At 45.8% G+C, this 16,852-nt stretch overlaps 1 protein-coding gene across 7 annotated transcripts in view; it reads right to left on the bottom strand.

The window, feature by feature from the left end:
- ABCA4 (ATP binding cassette subfamily A member 4) overlaps window positions 1-16,852 on the bottom strand; it is a 132,285-nt gene that overhangs the window by 57,980 nt on the left and 57,453 nt on the right. For all 7 annotated transcript variants that reach the window (XM_025872229.2, XM_073896279.1, XM_073896282.1 and 4 more), the window contains 6 exons: window positions 13,603-13,824; window positions 11,544-11,748; window positions 7,995-8,060; window positions 5,164-5,253; window positions 3,270-3,444; window positions 912-1,043 (listed from right to left, as the gene is read on the bottom strand). In XM_025872229.2, coding sequence (XP_025728014.2) covers window positions 912-1,043; window positions 3,270-3,444; window positions 5,164-5,253; window positions 7,995-8,060; window positions 11,544-11,748; window positions 13,603-13,824 — 890 coding nt within the window. The remainder of the gene's footprint in view (window positions 1-911; window positions 1,044-3,269; window positions 3,445-5,163; window positions 5,254-7,994; window positions 8,061-11,543; window positions 11,749-13,602; window positions 13,825-16,852) is intronic.

The following is a 16,852-nucleotide window of genomic DNA, read 5'->3' as shown; positions in this document are numbered from 1 at the left end:
CCACCTCTAATGATTCACCTTATAGGAACAATTAAGGATGAGCACAAAGTTTTAGCAATGAAGATGTCCATCATGGTGCTGTTTATAATACCAAAAAATAAAAAAGAAAAAAACAAAAGAAAACCCAGATCCTGTTAAATATCTAATAAGAGGGAACAGTACATTTATACAATGGCATAGTACATAAACATAAAAATTATTTTATTGAAGAATATGTAATGACATGAAAAGATGTTCATGATATCCTGAGTGAAAAAAAAGCACCACTGCTTTAAAAATGGAAAATTACAAAGTCGTATGCAGGGTTTTACTCTCCTTTATAATGTTAAATAATATATCTATACATGCATAGGAGAAAGTTCTGAGAAATCATATACCAAGGTGTGAACCGTGGTTATCTCTGGATGGTGCAATTACAGGTAGCTTCTATTTTCTTCTTTTAATCTGTATTTCCTCCCTTCCTTTCTTTAATTACTATATATCACTTTTTAAGTAGTAAGTAAAAGTTTGGGGAAAAAGCAACTGAAAAGCCTCCTGAAAAGTCAGTTTTTAGTGCCTGGCTTAAGAGCAAAAAAGGAACAATGGTCTCCTCTCTTGGTCCCTGGGAGGGAGTATTTCAGGGTTGAGCGAGGGGCCCCAGGATGGGCCACCCTGTCAGAGAGCAGGGGGCATTACTCTTCTGAGGGGGCAGACCTCAGCTCCCAGTGCCAGAGGCTTAGTCTGACTTTCTGAAGGATACCTCTCATAGCAGGAAGGACCAGGGACCTTGAACATGGGGAAAACAAACAAGAATACTCCCTCCTGCCCCCAGAACTGGCATCCTTGAGCTCAGCTGTAAAGAACATGTGTGTTGTGGGGGCGGGCAGGGTGGAATATGGCATGGAGAGGGTCTCAGTTTCTGTTCTACTTACTGGTGGAACAGGATGTTGTGCTGTGGACACATGCCAAGACTCTGCCGGACTGCATCCAGGCTGGTTTCAATGTCCTTTCCCCCAATGAGGACAGTTCCTGATGTTGGTGGCAAAAGACCCGTCAGGATGGACCTGTCAAATGCAGGAGTCAGTGACAGAAAAGATGACCTTGAGCAGTCCCCCCACTCCAGGGTTGCTGAGGACTCTCACAGTGACTCCTGCATTGGCTCTCAATTGAAACCAAACCATTATTAGCTGTGGGGACCAACAGGTTCCCATACAGGCCTTAGAAGCATCCAGCCCCTACTGTGGATGACCACTTCTGCCTTCTCTACTTTTATTTATTTCCTAGGGCCCCAGGCAGGCATTGATGGGTCCTCAGGGTTCCCAGCTGCAGAACATTCACTACAGAACATCCCTCCCCAGCTCAGTCATCACCACTCCTGGTGCTGTAGGGGCTCAATTAAAGGTGTGCAGTACGTACAGGTCAATACGTGTCTGATATCATTATTACAAAGCATAGGGAAGGATCTTAATGAGAGCTCAGGCATTCAGTATGTATTTGTTGATTAAGTGATTGAAGGCAGGCAGAGGAATTACCACCAACAATATCATTTTTTGAATGCAAAACAAAAAGCTCGATATCCATTTTGGCCTTTTTTTTTTGGTAATATGAGAAATAATGATGCCCACCTCATGGGTTTGTTGTGAGGATTAAATGAGTTTACACTTGTAAAGCACTTAGAACCGTGCCAGCATAAAGTAAAGCTCAAAAGTATTATTACTATTTTTAGGGCCCCTGGGTGGCTCAGTTGGTTAAGTGATTGCCTTTGGCTCAGTCATGATCCTGGAGTCCCGGGATCGAGTCCTGGGATCGGGCTCCCTGCTCAGCGGGAAGTCTCCTTCTACTTCTGACCCTCCCCCCTCTCATGCTCTCTCTCTCTCTCTCTCTCTCATTCTCTCTCTCTCAAATAAATAAAATCTTTAAATAAAAAAAAGTGTTATTACTATTTTTATTAAACAGTGTGTTTCAACTCCCAGGGGAAGTTGAATTTTCAGCAGTCGATGAAGTAATGTGTTTGTCTTGAGAAGCCCTGAGGTCTTGGGTGGTGCTCTGGACTTTCTGACCATATTAGTTAACAAGGTGAGCAATCAGTTGGATATAGTGCTGCCTGGCCCAGCCAGCTCTGTCCCTGAGTTCAGATACAATCTCAGGTTATCTGACCTTGTACTTAGAAGCTGAAATCTCTGTTGATCAACCACTAGAGGGAAACAGAATCAAATATAATGGCACCAGCCCTACATTCCATTCACACTGAACCTCCCTCAGAGAACATTCCAACTTAGGGTGTATACTGCTGATCCTTCCTGGCGCTCTGTAAGAGGTCAAAGGACTTGAAGACCACGTATCACACGGCTTCCCTACCCCCTGAGAGGACTGTCTGACGCTCCTTGGGAAACCCTAGCTAGCCACATTCTCCTTCTCAGCAGATGGCGCTCTGGTCCCTTAAAAAGCTAGGAGAGCTTCCTTACCTTTCTATGAAGAGCTTGCATCTTCCTTGAACTTTATCTTCCAATCGCCAGGTGGTTAGCTTGCAGGCCCCTCTAGGGAGCACACCCTTTTTACTTTCTCCAAAACAGATAGGTAAAGGAATCCTCTTTGAAAATAAGTAGTAGTCTGTATGGCCCAAGGGCGTGTGATGGTGACGGCCATGACTTTAGCACCATCGCTGATGGTAGTAACAGTGGGGAGGTTGGGGCTGGGAGGACAGGCTCATAGTGTCAGAGACCAGACAACTGAAAAGACCTGGCTCTTGGGGCGCCTGGGTGGCTAAGTTGGTTAAGCGACTGCCTTCGGCTCAGGTCATGATCCTGGAGTCCCGGGATCGAGTCCCATATCGGGCTCCCTGCTCGGCAGGGAGTCTGCTTCTCCCTCTGACCCTCTTCCCTCTCGTGCTCTCTATCTCTCATTCTCTCTCTCTCAAATAAATAAATAAAATCTTTAAAAAAAAAAAAAAAAGAAAGAAAAGACCTGGCTCTTGCCCTCACTGAACCATTACACGTTGGTGACACCAGAAAGTCACTTCAACTCTCTAGACCACTTCCCCAGCACACAAAGGGGGCAGTAAACTTACTTCAACTCCCTTTCCCACTTCTTGTGAGGATCAAATAAAACAACATACGTGAATGAGCTCTAAATACTGTAGTATGCTTTACACATTCTTGGGACACAAATACATAGTACATTTTTGTCACTAATACTCAGTGGGAAAGAGTAGACTGCAGGTAATGGGGCAGAACAGAGCCAGAAAATAACCAGATAGAAGAGTAATCCAGGCTCTTTGCCTGAAAACTCACAAGGTGGTGGTTTTCCCTGCTCCATTGTGACCAAGGAATGCGGTGATCTGGTTCTCGTAGAAGGTAATGTTAAGATGGTCCACGGCTGGTCTCCTGTAGGGCTCAAAAATCTTCACCAGATTTTTCACACATACCCCAGGAACCAAGCCTGGAAGTTCACGTTCAAAGAAGGAGTCTTGGAGGAAAAAATGAACATGATGTAAGTATAATGCTGTAATGTACACAGTCCCCAAGGCTCGCTCTTCGGACCACTGTCTTTTGCCCCTATGGCTGTGACCTTTGTAAGGCTGACTACAAAATAATCAGGGCAATAATAGTACCTAACATTTATTGAGTGGTACTATATGTCAGGCTTTGTTTAAGTGCTTTATATGGATTACCTCATTTTACCCTTATAACAGCTCCGTGGGGACAGATGTTATTATGCCCATTTTTATAGATGGGGAAACCTCAGGCACAGAGACATCAAAGACCCAATCGAGGTCACACAGCTCATGAACGGCAAATCTGGAATTCGAACCCAGAGTACACTCACTGTACATATGGAGAGTTAGCCCGAAGCTCAGTCTTCAGCCTGGGCTCTCATTTCCAGCAGTCTGTGGGGCATTTCCTCCTGGGCAGAATTCTGGTAGCAGCTCAGGCTCCTTATCTTCCTCCCAAAACATAACTTTCCCTCAGACTCTCCCATGTCCACTCCTGTAACTGCCCTTCTCCTGGTCACCTTGCTCAAGCCTTTGTGCTAACTTTGCTTAAAGTGGGCTTCTCAGTTCCTGGGTAGGACAGCCCACTCTTTCTCATCACCGGCCCTCCAACGCCACACCTCCTCCCACCCACGCCTTTCCAGTGCCGATCCTCGTGAGCATGCAGCCCACTTCTGCAGACCTCCAGTCCGCCTCTGCTTGGGTTCACCTTGTACAGCACCACTTACTCTGTGAACATCGTAGGTTCTGAGCATCGACTCCCCTGCAAAACAACATCCCTCTCCTATGTGTGCCTCCTGGTCCTTCCTGTAACTAAGATGCAATCAGGCCCAGCCCTCTGATTTTGGCCTTGGAACTCCATGCTGGGAGGGCCATGCCAGAGGCACTGTTGACTGCAGCCCAGCTCTCTGAGGAGACAGAGGTCACTGACCTGAGCTTTGTGAAACGGCACCTGGGTTGGGCCAGAGGCCTGGAGGCCTGGAGGCCAGACCCTCTCACGCAGGGGAGGGGCAGGCAAAGCCCAGAGGAGGGGATAGGAAGAGCATTTTAGCATTCACAGAGAGACACATAACGCTTAGGGAAGGGAGAAATGGGGGAGAAGTACAGAACCGGTCTAGGAGAGAAGGTAAGGAAGGCAAAGCCAGGGAATACTTGTAAACCTAATTCATTACTTCAGGAATTATTAGGTAACTTCCACAGTCAGGAAAGGCTTTTGATGGTTTGAATGAATGGGCTTGTAGATTTGTAAACCACGAATGAAGTATAGTCAGCTCCACTAGACTCCTTCCTCCTATGCACAGAAGCATTTATTTTTGTCTTTCCTTATAGCTCATATCCGCTTTAAGTCCCAGTGACCCAAGTTATTGTTCTTGCTAAATCCTCGGAAGTCAGCACATTTGTGCAACTCACTTGGGACTTGCCTAACAAGGGCACAAACACACCACATACTTGGGATTTGCTTTCTCCAGGAAATATGCGTTAATGTCTGGCTGGACCATTCATTCCACACACGTGCAGCTCGGCCCTTGAGAAGCTACCAGGTTTAACCTGTCAACAGAGCCGGTTTCCCGGGGTCCACTGCACCCCAGTCATGAAGTGTATTGCTCCATCCTTTTACAGTACTCTGCACCTTCTCCTTGCCTATGCTCTGTGTTCTTTATTGTTTTTTATTTTTTTTTTTTTTTTTTTTTTACCATTTATTCCTTCTGGGTGTTCCGGATCCTCCATTTCCTCTGTTATGGGTTCTGTCTTTTCCAGAGCCCTTTCTTCTTTGGTTGAACACCCTGCACCAACCAGAAGCCACCGTTACTCCTGGTGAGAGCTAACAATCAGTAAAAGCAGGAAAAGGAAGGGAGAGGGAAGGGGTGGCAGACTTTCCTACCACAGCTGGAAAACATGGTTCCCTCAAAAGGCCAAGTCAGCATTCCCGGGGACCAGTCCTGAGCATGGTTCTGCCGCCCACTGACCTGTGGGCCTGTAAAGTCCCGAACATGGCTGCCAGTGCCTCCGGGCTGTCTGGTTGGTCAACTTTTGCCAAGCCCAGACAGAGCTTTATAACAGGTGTTTCACCTCATCCTCTTAACACGCCAGCAAGGGCCCACAGTGTCAGAAATTATAATTTAAAAAAATATTCACAAAACCAGGACTCCGTTTGCAATGGGTTAATTTTCTTTACCTTACCAGTAGTAGTTCCAGTCAAAAACATGTCAAAGTCATGGTGAACCTTGAGAAAAGCTCATTCAAGGTGATATGATGGATGGCCAGCTTAAATTACAGATTGAGAAATAATTTACTTGAGTATTTTTATGGGCTTTGGGACTAACACCAGAGTTGAGCCTGGTTGAGGTATAGGCTCGTATAAATTGTAAAGTATGGTGTAAACACACACACACACACACACACACATTCTCACACTGATGCATACACACATACTCTCTCACACACATCAGACATGCACACACACACAGAGGCAATTTTTATTGTTGTTGTTGGTAAACTTGGCCTTTGGTTTAAAAGGACATCAGGACATCCTGGAAAGGGAAGAGAAGCAGAGGAGAAGCCAGCAAGAGAGGATAGCAGGGGCAGGAGGAAATTGCTGTCCCCACGCATCTCTGGCCTCTAGAGCACAGATGTGGGCAGGGGGAGTTTTTTAATGCGGCAGCCAACCAGGGTCTCCATCACCCTTGGCTGCCCTCTGGAGATCTGCAGGCTGCAGGTGGAGCAGCCAGGAACAGGCCTCGGGGTCAGGGACCTGCCACCTCCGGCACTGCTATTTCTGCCTCCTGAAGGATTGTCAACTCTACTGCCCGCAATGCCTTTGATCACTTTACTAGCTCTCCTACTGCACTAACATGCAGCAAAATAGCAGGGGGAAATATTCTTCTACATAGCTTAGTCATGGGGTGAGTTCCTTGCCAGGCAATGTGTTTCCCAGTTCCAGGTTTTTGTCCCAAGTGATCAGCAGGAACAGGGGCAAGACACTGGTCCTCTTGGGCTCCATTTTTTCATCTGTTGGGGGGTGGTGGTTAGGTGGGGAAACTCAGCTCTTTTCTGATTTTTTTTTTTTAGAGAGAGTGCACATGCACGCAAGTGTTGGGGGGTGGGCAGGGTGGGCAGGGACGCAGAGTGAGAGGGAGAGAATCTTAAGCAGGCTCCATGCTCGGTGTAGAGCCCGACACGGGGGCTCCATCTCAGGACCCTTGAGATCACGACCTGAGCCGAAACCAAGAGTCAGACACTTAACCGAATGAACCACCCAGGTGTCCTTCTTTTCTGATTTTAGAGAGATTTAGGAATCCACTTCAGTCTAGCCTGTGAGGCAGGTGAAAAATATTTGGCTTTTGTTAGCAAAAATATATGTGATTCATTTTTGGAGCACATTTGTCTTAAGAATTTCTTTTTGAGAGGCAGATTATCTGCCGAGATTATAGAGGGGGAGAAAAGTGCCCACAAGTCCTGATACTCACTGAAATTAGAAATATTCCAAGAACACACTCCTGTGTTGAAAATCCCCATTTATAGATTATAACCTTATTGTAGTTGAAATTTAAAAGTTTATAGACAAGACAGACAAACCAACATAATGGAAAAATACTGAGCTGTTGAAGTGCTATTTGTTTGAACCATAAAAACAAAACAAAACAAAACAAAGCAAAAAAACTGTCCAAGCCTTTTAAAGGCCCTAGGCTAACCCCTTAGAGAAAACAAACCTCTATCTTAGTGCTTAAAGGATAAATCCTGGCCGAGGCCCCAAAATACAAAGTAAAGTGCAGGTAGGTGAGGAACAAACAGATTGGAAAGTATTTCCTTTGCTTCCAGAAACTCCCAGCTCCAAGGAAGTCCCCAGCTCTCAGGTCAGGAATTTCTTGCCTTCTCATACCTCACAATAGAGTCTATGGAACTTCTAGAACTCTCCCTGGGCCTCCTGTTCTGTTCAGTAGGAAAAGTAAATTTTATCTAAGATGCATTCTGGGCAAACGCCCCTTAGCCCTCTTCCCCAATCACAAAGTAAGATGAATTTGAGGAGAGTGTAGGAGTGTTTGCCTTGAAGGTCATAGCTCTGCCGCAGCCTCTGGATGGGCCTTCACCTTAGGATGATGAATTAATTTATATTTTCAAAAGGAATAAAAAAGCAGGAGAGGAGGCAGAAGAAGACCAGTGCAAAGGTTCCTTTATGATGCTGTGGATCTCTGCCTGAAATCGAGGAGTTGCAAGTCATTTGCACCCTAAAGTGGTTTGGCCTTCTTTCACAAGGACAATTTCATCCACCGGGCACAAGTTGTATGGGCCACAAGGGTTTATCAGTGCTCAGCCATTCACCTGGCCCAGTGACTCACAGAAAGTGGGTTCCCAGAGGCTGTGATGCTGCACCACAGGGGCAGAGCCCCAGGAGGCAGCTGACTAATCGGAACCACACACTTGACATCAGGAGCCCCCTCTACAGCCCACACATATCGAGGACATAGCCAAAACACTAAGGGTTTTTTTGGGGGGGGGGTTAATTAAAAAATTTTAAATAACTCACCTTCACCGCCAAGCCAATAGGACTCTTGTAGAAGGAAGTACCAAGGAAGTGGGGTTCCATAGTCCCCTAGAAATGACAGGGAAATAAGGGAAAAAGCCTTGGTAGTCCTACCACAGTTCTACAAAATCGAGAATTTATCTATCTGAACCTCAGAGTATAGCATATTCATAGTTCATAAACATTACACAGCTACCCACGGGCTACCGCGAAGACTACTCTTTCCAGCATGTTTGACTTTAAAAAGTCACTTTTTTGGGGTGGAACCAGCAACGCTAAGACTGATGATCTTGGTTGATAATAGTTTTCCAAGAAAACATCTTATTAAAGAATTTAATCATGCCCTTTCCCAACAATTACCAGATAATAATAATGACGATGATCGTCACTAACATTTGTTGGATGCTCTTTCCATGTCAGGCATTATTGTAAGCACTTTCCATGAGTTAAAATTTTAATCCTCAAAACAACCCTAAGAGATAGGTAATGGTATTCTTGTGGATAAGGAAATCTGTTTCCTTATTGACTTTGACTCATCTGCCCAAGGTCACAGCTAATTAAACAGAGGTGTCAGAATTCCAATAGGGGTAATCTGGTTCTAATACGCCTGATCTTAACCACCCCATTCTACTGGATTCCAAGGAAAAGACTCCCAAATTTCTTGTCTAGTTCTCTTAGAAGATTTTGCTCCCTATAAAATGTTAATTTTTGTGAGAACACACTGTCTTTGCTTATTTAATACTATCCCATGTTCCATGGCCACTAGACTGTCAGCCCTTAAAGGGCGGGTTTGGGTCTGTCTTTTCCATCCCTTTTTTCCCCAAAACTAGTGCTGAGCCTAACATATAGGTGCTGCTCAGTAAATAGTTATTGGACAAACTAAAGCTTTAGCTTGGCTAAAATAAAGGTCTTGAATTAGGGACAAATTGCATTTTCAATCCAACTAATTTTCACTTACTATATCTCCTTCTAGTGGCACAGTAAGATAGAAAAGCTGACTCATGGCAAGGTCAAATGTATTGCTCAAAGTCACCACTATGGGTTGAATTGTGTCCCCCCCTCAAAAAGGATACGTTGAGGCCCATGGTAGAATACAGAATAATACCTAGTCTTGTCCCCAGTTCCCAGCACAGAGCTTGTAAAACCCCTGAAATTATCCTGAGTGACAGGAATGTCTTTTGTCGCTCACAAGGAGCTGACACCCTTTCTCAACCACACCTGAGTTTATGCTAACGAGGTGACTCAGTTGGGGGGCCCTAGATAGCTTCAGGATGGGGCTGGTCACCAGAAGAACCAGGCCTGGGAAAAGAGGATGGAAACTTTCAGCCCCACTCTCCATCTTGAGGGAGGAGAAGGTGGCTGGAGACTGAGTTATAAAAACTCGGAAACAAGACTCAGGGCCCTGTTTCCAGGTTGCTGAGCACATCAAGGTGCTGGGAGGGTAGTGTACTTGGGGAGGGCATAGAAGCTCCATGCACCACCCCTCCCGCCCCTCCCCCTATTCATCTCTTCCATTTGGCTTCTCCTGAGCTGTATTCTTTATTATAAACTGTAATTGCAAGTAGACTACTTTCCTGAGTTCTGTGAGTCATTCTAGCGAATTACTAAAGCAGGGTGGGGAGGGGGGATTGTGAGAACTCCTGAATTTGTAGTCAGTTGGAGAAAAGTGTGGGTAGCCCGGGCACTGCATTTGTGGCTGGCCTCTGAAGTGGGAACAGTCTTGTAGGACTGAATCCTTTTGTGGGGTCTGTGCTAATTCTGGGTAGTTACTGAACTGGTAGAACTGAACTGATTGTTGGACACCTGGTTGGTATTAAAGAAATAGCTGATGTTGGGGGAAAAAAATGACACATTTGGTATCAGAAAAAAAAAAAAAAGACACTAGGGTCCTAACCCTTGGCCTTGTTTGGAAATAGTTATTGCTAACGTACTTAGTTGAGATTAAGTCATACCAGACTAGATGGGAGCCTAATCCAATCTGACTGGCGTCCTTATAGGAAGACAGCCGTGTGAGGACAGACAGACAGACAGACACACACACACACACACACGGAAAACACTGTGTGAAGACAGAGATTGTTGAAAAACCACCAGAAGCTGGAAGAGGCAGGGAAGGCTCCTTCCCCTACACATTTCAGAGGGAACACGGCCCTGCCAACACCTTGATTTTCTCCTTCTAAGCCTCCAGAACTGTGAGACAAAAAAATTTGTTGTTTTAAGCTACCCAGTTTGTGGTGCTTTGTTATGGCAGCCCTAGGAAGCTAATATAGTCACACGGCTCTGATCCAAACCCAGGCCTCCTGGCTCAGTCTATTCCAGGGTTCTCCTATTCCGGGGTTGCTGCCTATGTATTTCTCCCAACAAAGGCTATGCCAAGATGATGTGAGTTTGTTCCTCCCCAGGGACTGGGCCCAGCCTCGCTCTCCCCCGCCTGCTCCTGGCCACGGCATTGAAAGCCTGGCCATGGCTATCACAGCACACGGTGGCTGTTGGTTGACTTGGAGGCCACTCCATGAAGTGGGACTTCTCTAGCTACCAGGAAATACTAAGTTGAAGGAAAATCTGATTTCTACAAAGCAAATATGAAACTGTGCAAACACCCAATTTTGATTCAGGAGTTGCTTTTCCATGCTGCAGATTAATCAGGTATTGATTCAATGTCCACCAAAAGTCAGGCACTATTTATTGGCATTGACCCTGTAACACTGAACAAAACAGACGGTGGGCCTGCTTTCATGGGCCCATATTCTACTAGGGGTAGAGAGTCAATAAAAAAACAAGTAAAGATACGTCCTGAGAGAGTGATGTTGTGAGAACAAAGTCGGATAAAGGGGGCAGAAGCGCTGAAGGGTGTGGTTTAGACCGGGGCAGACCAGGGCAGGTAGTCCGATACCTTCAATCTGGAAAGAGCCCAGTGACGGGGCGACATCTGAACTCAGACCTGAACAAAAGTGAGGAGGTAAGCCAGCAGACATGGGGGTGGGTGCCGAAACATGCCGCAGGCAGTGAGAACAGGCACAAAGGTTCTGAGGAGGACATGTCCTGAGTGTGCTGCAGAGCGGTCAGCAAGGAGGAGGATGCGGCTGGAGCAGAGAACGTGAGGGAGAAGGGAAGGACTGGAAATAAGGAAGACACTCAGCTGGATGCTGGTTAATGAAGCATCTTATAGGCCAGGACTGGGACACTAGATTTTACTCTGAACAAGAGGAAAAGCCACTGGAGGGATGTGAACGGAAGGTAGATATCATCTGACCTCGGTTCTGAAAAGATCTCTGAACATAGTGTGGAGAACAGACTGGCAGGCAATGATTACGGAAGGAGGCTTGGACCGGGAAGGTAGTGGGATCAGATTCTGGACCTATTTCTAAAGTAGAGCCACCAGCACTCACTGACGGATTTTTGACTTCAGTTTAAGTTTCAAATGCTGGCTCTGAGGGCCCAAACTGAAAGAGCTTAGAAAGGATAAGATTTAAACTAGATAAAGGTGGGGGAAGGCTGGGGATCCGAAGAACCCAATATCAGTACCTTTACCCTATGGGAGTTGACACTTACCTGGAAACACCTGGTCAAGGTACCAGGCAAGCAGGCCATATAGAGCAGCATCAAGGAGCATCATCTTCATGGACATCAGGAAACTGAATTCGTCCCCTTCCATGGGACTGTTTCCGATATTACTCCACTGCAGCCCCAGGCCTTGCTCCTCAAAGCGAGACAGGTACTCAGTGCCAAACCCAAATGCCACAGGAGCCAGCAGGCTCTGCAATGAGGCAAAGAGGACACATAACGTGAGCAGAGGTCTTGCACCCCGCCCAACAGCACCCAGCTGCCCACAAGGTAGGGACGAGGGCGAGGGCCAAAAGAGTGGCCCAGCTTGTGTCCAGGTATAAGGATAACCCAGCAAGGGGATAAGGCAGTCTTCCCACAGAAAGGGAATTCTGGAAATGCCTCAGGGACCTCATGTAATACTTACCGAGCCACCTCTCCTCTGTTTTCAAACCCCACAAAGCACAACATACCAAAGGACCAAAGGTGCTCAGGTTTACCTTCCTACCTTTTCCCCCTTCTTCCTACCTCTTTCTGGAGATCACACAGTTCTCTATAGAACAAAGAAGATAACTTGAGCTGCTTTGTGTGAATCCCATTAGAAGGGTCCACAAAGTCGTTAGTGTCCTAGGACAGTCTAGGAGACCGGGCAAGGGATGGTCCCATGACCTCCTAAGGACTATCACTGAGGCCAGAAAAGCCTCAGATTCCACTGATGTCACCTTTTCTCCTCTCCAGACCGAGGACAGTCATTTCCTTAGGTTCTCTGTAGAGAGAACAAGTCAACTAAACAGGTGGTATGCAAAAGGAGGCTAAAGAAGAGGGTCCCTGGCCAAGTCCCCACAGGTGGTCACCGGCATGGCAGAAAGCATGTACAGAGCATACACAAGCACATTCTCATTTCCTCTGCTCAGAGGCCTCTCTGCAGTCTGTAGGACCTGGGGTGGGGCTCAAACTCTATAGAAGGATGAGATTCCCCAGCTCTATGTTCATTTAAACCATTTAAAAAATTCTCACCTCAGCCCCAGTCCACACACTTCCAGAACTATAGCTTCTTGGTGGATCCACACACCCTTGAAGCTAGCTGTGGCCTCAAAGTACTGATGTCTACCCAGGATATCAAGATAGCCCAGCTCTGCCCATAGGCTGAGTCATAAAGATTTTTTGCTACTAGCCCATTGTGAGCATTTTAGAAAACTGGGTGCTATAAATAACAGCAATTAATTTCTTGTTTAACATGAGAAATAAAAGGCAGATGTCTTGGCAGCTCTGTAGCCAAATAAGTTTGGATTATTAGAACAATTTGGATCTTCCTCAATAAAGAGCAGGTGGTAGTCCTTTCTTGACCCCACTGCATAGAGAACTATGGAGGGAAGTTCTGGAGGACTAGGAAAGCTGCACCCTAGAGAACCTGGAAGCCAGTTAAGCCTGGTTAATGAGAGGGTGGAAATGGCCCATTTGAAACCGATTAGAGAAAAAGATAGTGCTATTAGTTTGGGAATTGTGAACTAAGAAGTCTGTCTCTCAAGCAATCAAGTCAATTTCTAGAGTCCTCCTCTGGCAAGAGGGCTTGGCTCTTAACTGGCTCATTTCTGCACTCCTTTCTGCATTCAGTGGTAGAGTGTGATAAAGACCCTTGTAAACTACTGGATTTGAGGTTTTATGGAGAGAAACAAATGCTTTTAATGAATGGAAACACCTTTCTGGACAGAACAGTTAGGGGGCAAGCTCCCTCCCTTCTGAACCTTCTCCCATGCTGCAAAAAGAAAAGTGAGTGAAATGGGCCAGGCTGTTCCTCTCTTACGGACACAGAAAGGACCCGTGAGTCAAACTGGTTTTTGATTGCTTCCCAGGGCAGACACATTAGGCAGGTTTGGTAAGGAGGGACTCTTGGGTAGCTCAGGATGAAGACCGTCCCAACTTTTGCCCCTATGCCTTTACACCTTATGTCCTTTACACCCAAGAGGCAAAGTCGATCCCTGCAAAGGGCAGGCCAGTTTTCCAGCACTACTACAGACGCCTCCGCGAAAATGTTTCATGTATTAGGGGCAAGCCCAACGTCCCTCACCACAGCCATCTTGAGGTCAGCTGTCATCTGGTCCTGCCAGGTGAAGCAGAGAATGTGTGGCAGGTAGAGGATGAAGTAGATGACGCCACTGCAGGCTGCTGCCAGGCTGGCCCTGGAAAAGAAGGTGCTGAGCAGGAAGCACTGCATGATCGTAGCCGTGGAGAAAGCCAACAGGAACAGGAAGAGGATGAACGGATTGCTGTAATGCAGGATCCTTCCATGCTGAAACCAAAGAGGCCGTCTGAGTCGGTACTTTCCACCCGTGTCCAGGGCACCATCCCTCCCAGGGGGCAACCTCTGTGCCGTGATTCTGGGCCTTCAGAAGCCCTCTACTCCAGAGTGATCTCTCCCACCATCTCTCGTGGATGCCAAATTTCCACAGTTGAGACTCACTGCTGTTGAATTCCTTTAATCCTCCACAAGTGCTGTTCTCCCTGGGAGGGCAACACATTAGGCTGCCTATCAGTATGAGTAATCATTATGTATTAAGTAAGCAAATCCTTGGTGGGAAGGGAGAAATAAGCCTAGAACAGGGGAGGAAGATCTTAGAGCACCAAAAGCTCCAAGATACACTGAGTAGATGAGGGACAAAAAAGGGAGCTAGGAGACCCTCCAACAAGCTGTAACATTTTGCGTAGGGCCTGGCCTGATGACTCAATCATGTGTAGTTGTATTCTGAGATTTACCACTCACACTGATGAAAATACCAGCAATTAATCCACATCACTTGGAAGTGGATTAATCCTCCCCCTTCATCACTATCATACAAATACATAGAACCTGGGGAAATACTCAGTATATTTGACATTAACTCATGAGTCAATCACTTTGGCTATGTAGAAAATAGGACCGAATTAGCAATTTTCACTAAGTGAGCTGCTGCCCACTTCCATTATAGGATACATTGAGATGTTCAAATTTATTAGGCCTTCTTGGTTCTCCTTTACTGCAGACATCCTATGAGGAATTTTACCCCTTGCACAGAACTCCAAATACATATAGATCATCTTGTTCTTTTCTTGGGAACATAAAGGTACAAAGAGATTCATCTCTTGAATGGGTTCCTATCAACTGTTAGTGGTGCCCTGAAGCACTGGGTTCTTAATAGAAAAGAGAGGCAATGAGCAATATCTGTCATGGGTGTGCAAGAGCTGAGAGGAACAAATGTGTCACCTGTCTGCCACTGCTACCATTTTTCCCTCATTCACACTCTTGTGCCTGCCAGGCACCGATGGAATGGATTGAAAAATAGAATAAAACAAATGGCAAAGGAGAGTGGAAAAAGGCTATGCTTAACTAGAACCAAACTCTGAGGAACTCTAAATGAAAATCAAAATTAAGACTCAGAGCTCCTGACTTTGTGTGTCAAAGAGCTCTCCACATCACCCTGGAAAGCTCACTCCTTTTCCTTAATCCCATAGCCCAGTAAAAGCAAGTCCACGGCTGAACACGAGGCTATGGCAGGAAGAACTTTAAGATGGTTGTTGGTATTCTCAGAAGAATAACATCAATTTCTTATCCCAGCTCAAAGCAAAGTCCCACAAGCTTCTAGGCCCATACAGTCTCTCAGTGACTTCAGGCAGAGATGAAAGAAAGTCACTGGGCTGACCCAACAGCTTCACAGGCCTTGGCTTCCTCTAATGACCACTTGTCTTTTCTGTTCCTAATAGTTTGAATAACTGGAACCTTCCCATTGTCCCAGCTTCCAGCTTCTTTCCTGCATAGTTAAGGTGGGAAGGAAGGACAAGGCAAAGATGGGAGCGTCATTCTAAGGAATCCTATTTTGTGTGCAAAGCTCTGTTTCCGTCATCACTGGAACAATGTTCTGGTTCCCACAAGGAGAAACCCCTTTGTGCAAGAAACTCTTAGTGAACATTCTTTACCTCACGTCCTAAAAGCTTTGAAGTCTTAATGCTCATTCTTAGGAAGGCAGATCTCAATGTCACTTAACAGACATTTCAGGATATCATACATGTTTATGCACTTTGCATAAGTCAGACACTTACACATTTTGGCTCCTTTAATTCAGAGGACACAAAACATCTTGGAAATGGGAAAAGGGGCAGACCGAAGGATGGGAAGGAATAAGGGACCACTAGAAGAAGACAAGGAGCACAGCTTCTCCCCCCATCTTTGTGGATCTCAAGGACCCTGCAAATTTGAAGCCACAAATTTAAAGCTAGGTTGCTTGAGCAGAAAGACCTCTATATCAGCATTGGTTTTGATAGGGCTCTAGCACAGGGTTTGACTAAGGCTGAAAACAAAACCCTTCAGAATTAGTACATTTCACTGGGAAGAGAAGGGGTAGGATTTGGTTTAACTGAATATCTGCTGGATGGACAAGATATGTGATGGAACATTCCTGGCACCAGTATGGTCCAACATGGGATGGGACACACTTCGCCAGAGTCTATTATTCAGCATACATATTGCTTAGTGTAGAGGGGCACTTAGTATGACAATCGCAGAAAAACAAAACAAGCTTGATAACACCATAACAGGAGCTTGCAAAGCCTAACGTGTGAAATTTATACCAAATCCCATCAAATAAATATAAAAAACTACCCAAATTTATGAACTTATCATCTAACAAGTACAAAAGATCATCTACTGGGGAGGAACTAAAAATAGAGGAAAAGAACATATTATGAAATAATGTATTATTTTCAAGTCTAGCTTGTGAGGGAGCTGCAGGTTTGCAGATGATGGACCTATGCATGCTGTCTGCAGCTATAAAAATTCCTACTGCTGAGAAAGGACAGACTCTAAGTTCTGTCCTTTAAAATGCTTTGGAGACTTTTAAGACAGCAGAATGTCCTTTGGTCAAGCCATGAATGGTGTGACCATGATGGTAATTAATAAACAGTCTAGTTCTGCTCTCCTAATACAATGAAAAGGCTCTTCACATTCCAACCCCAGCTGCTGGTTGAGACAGTAATCCCAGGAAAACACTCTTTGTACTCATTTCTTCTATGTCTGGAAAGAGAGAACCCTTTGCACATACAATCACACTGCACTGGGCTCTCCTAACAGCAGCTTCTCCAGATAGTCCAAGGAATGGGGCTAGATAATCTATGTGGACTGTGGCTCCCTGGGCAGGAAGTAGGAGTGGGGAACATACCGGGGATTCTGGGGGGGGCACTCTGAGTATTTTCCACCTTGGCTGAAATGGCTGGGTAGCTACATGTGAGGCTATCCTTGATGGCCAGATGACTAATGCAGGCACGAGTTCATTAAGAGGAGGAAAAGT

Source organism: Callorhinus ursinus, unplaced genomic scaffold (assembly GCF_003265705.2).
Source record: "Callorhinus ursinus isolate GAN/ISIS: 27379988/994484 unplaced genomic scaffold, GSC_fseal_2.0 scaffold9, whole genome shotgun sequence".
Classification (NCBI taxonomy): domain Eukaryota; kingdom Metazoa; phylum Chordata; class Mammalia; order Carnivora; family Otariidae; genus Callorhinus; species Callorhinus ursinus.
Note: the sequence above shows the minus strand (reverse complement) of the source record. Positions and strands in the feature narration are given on the sequence as shown.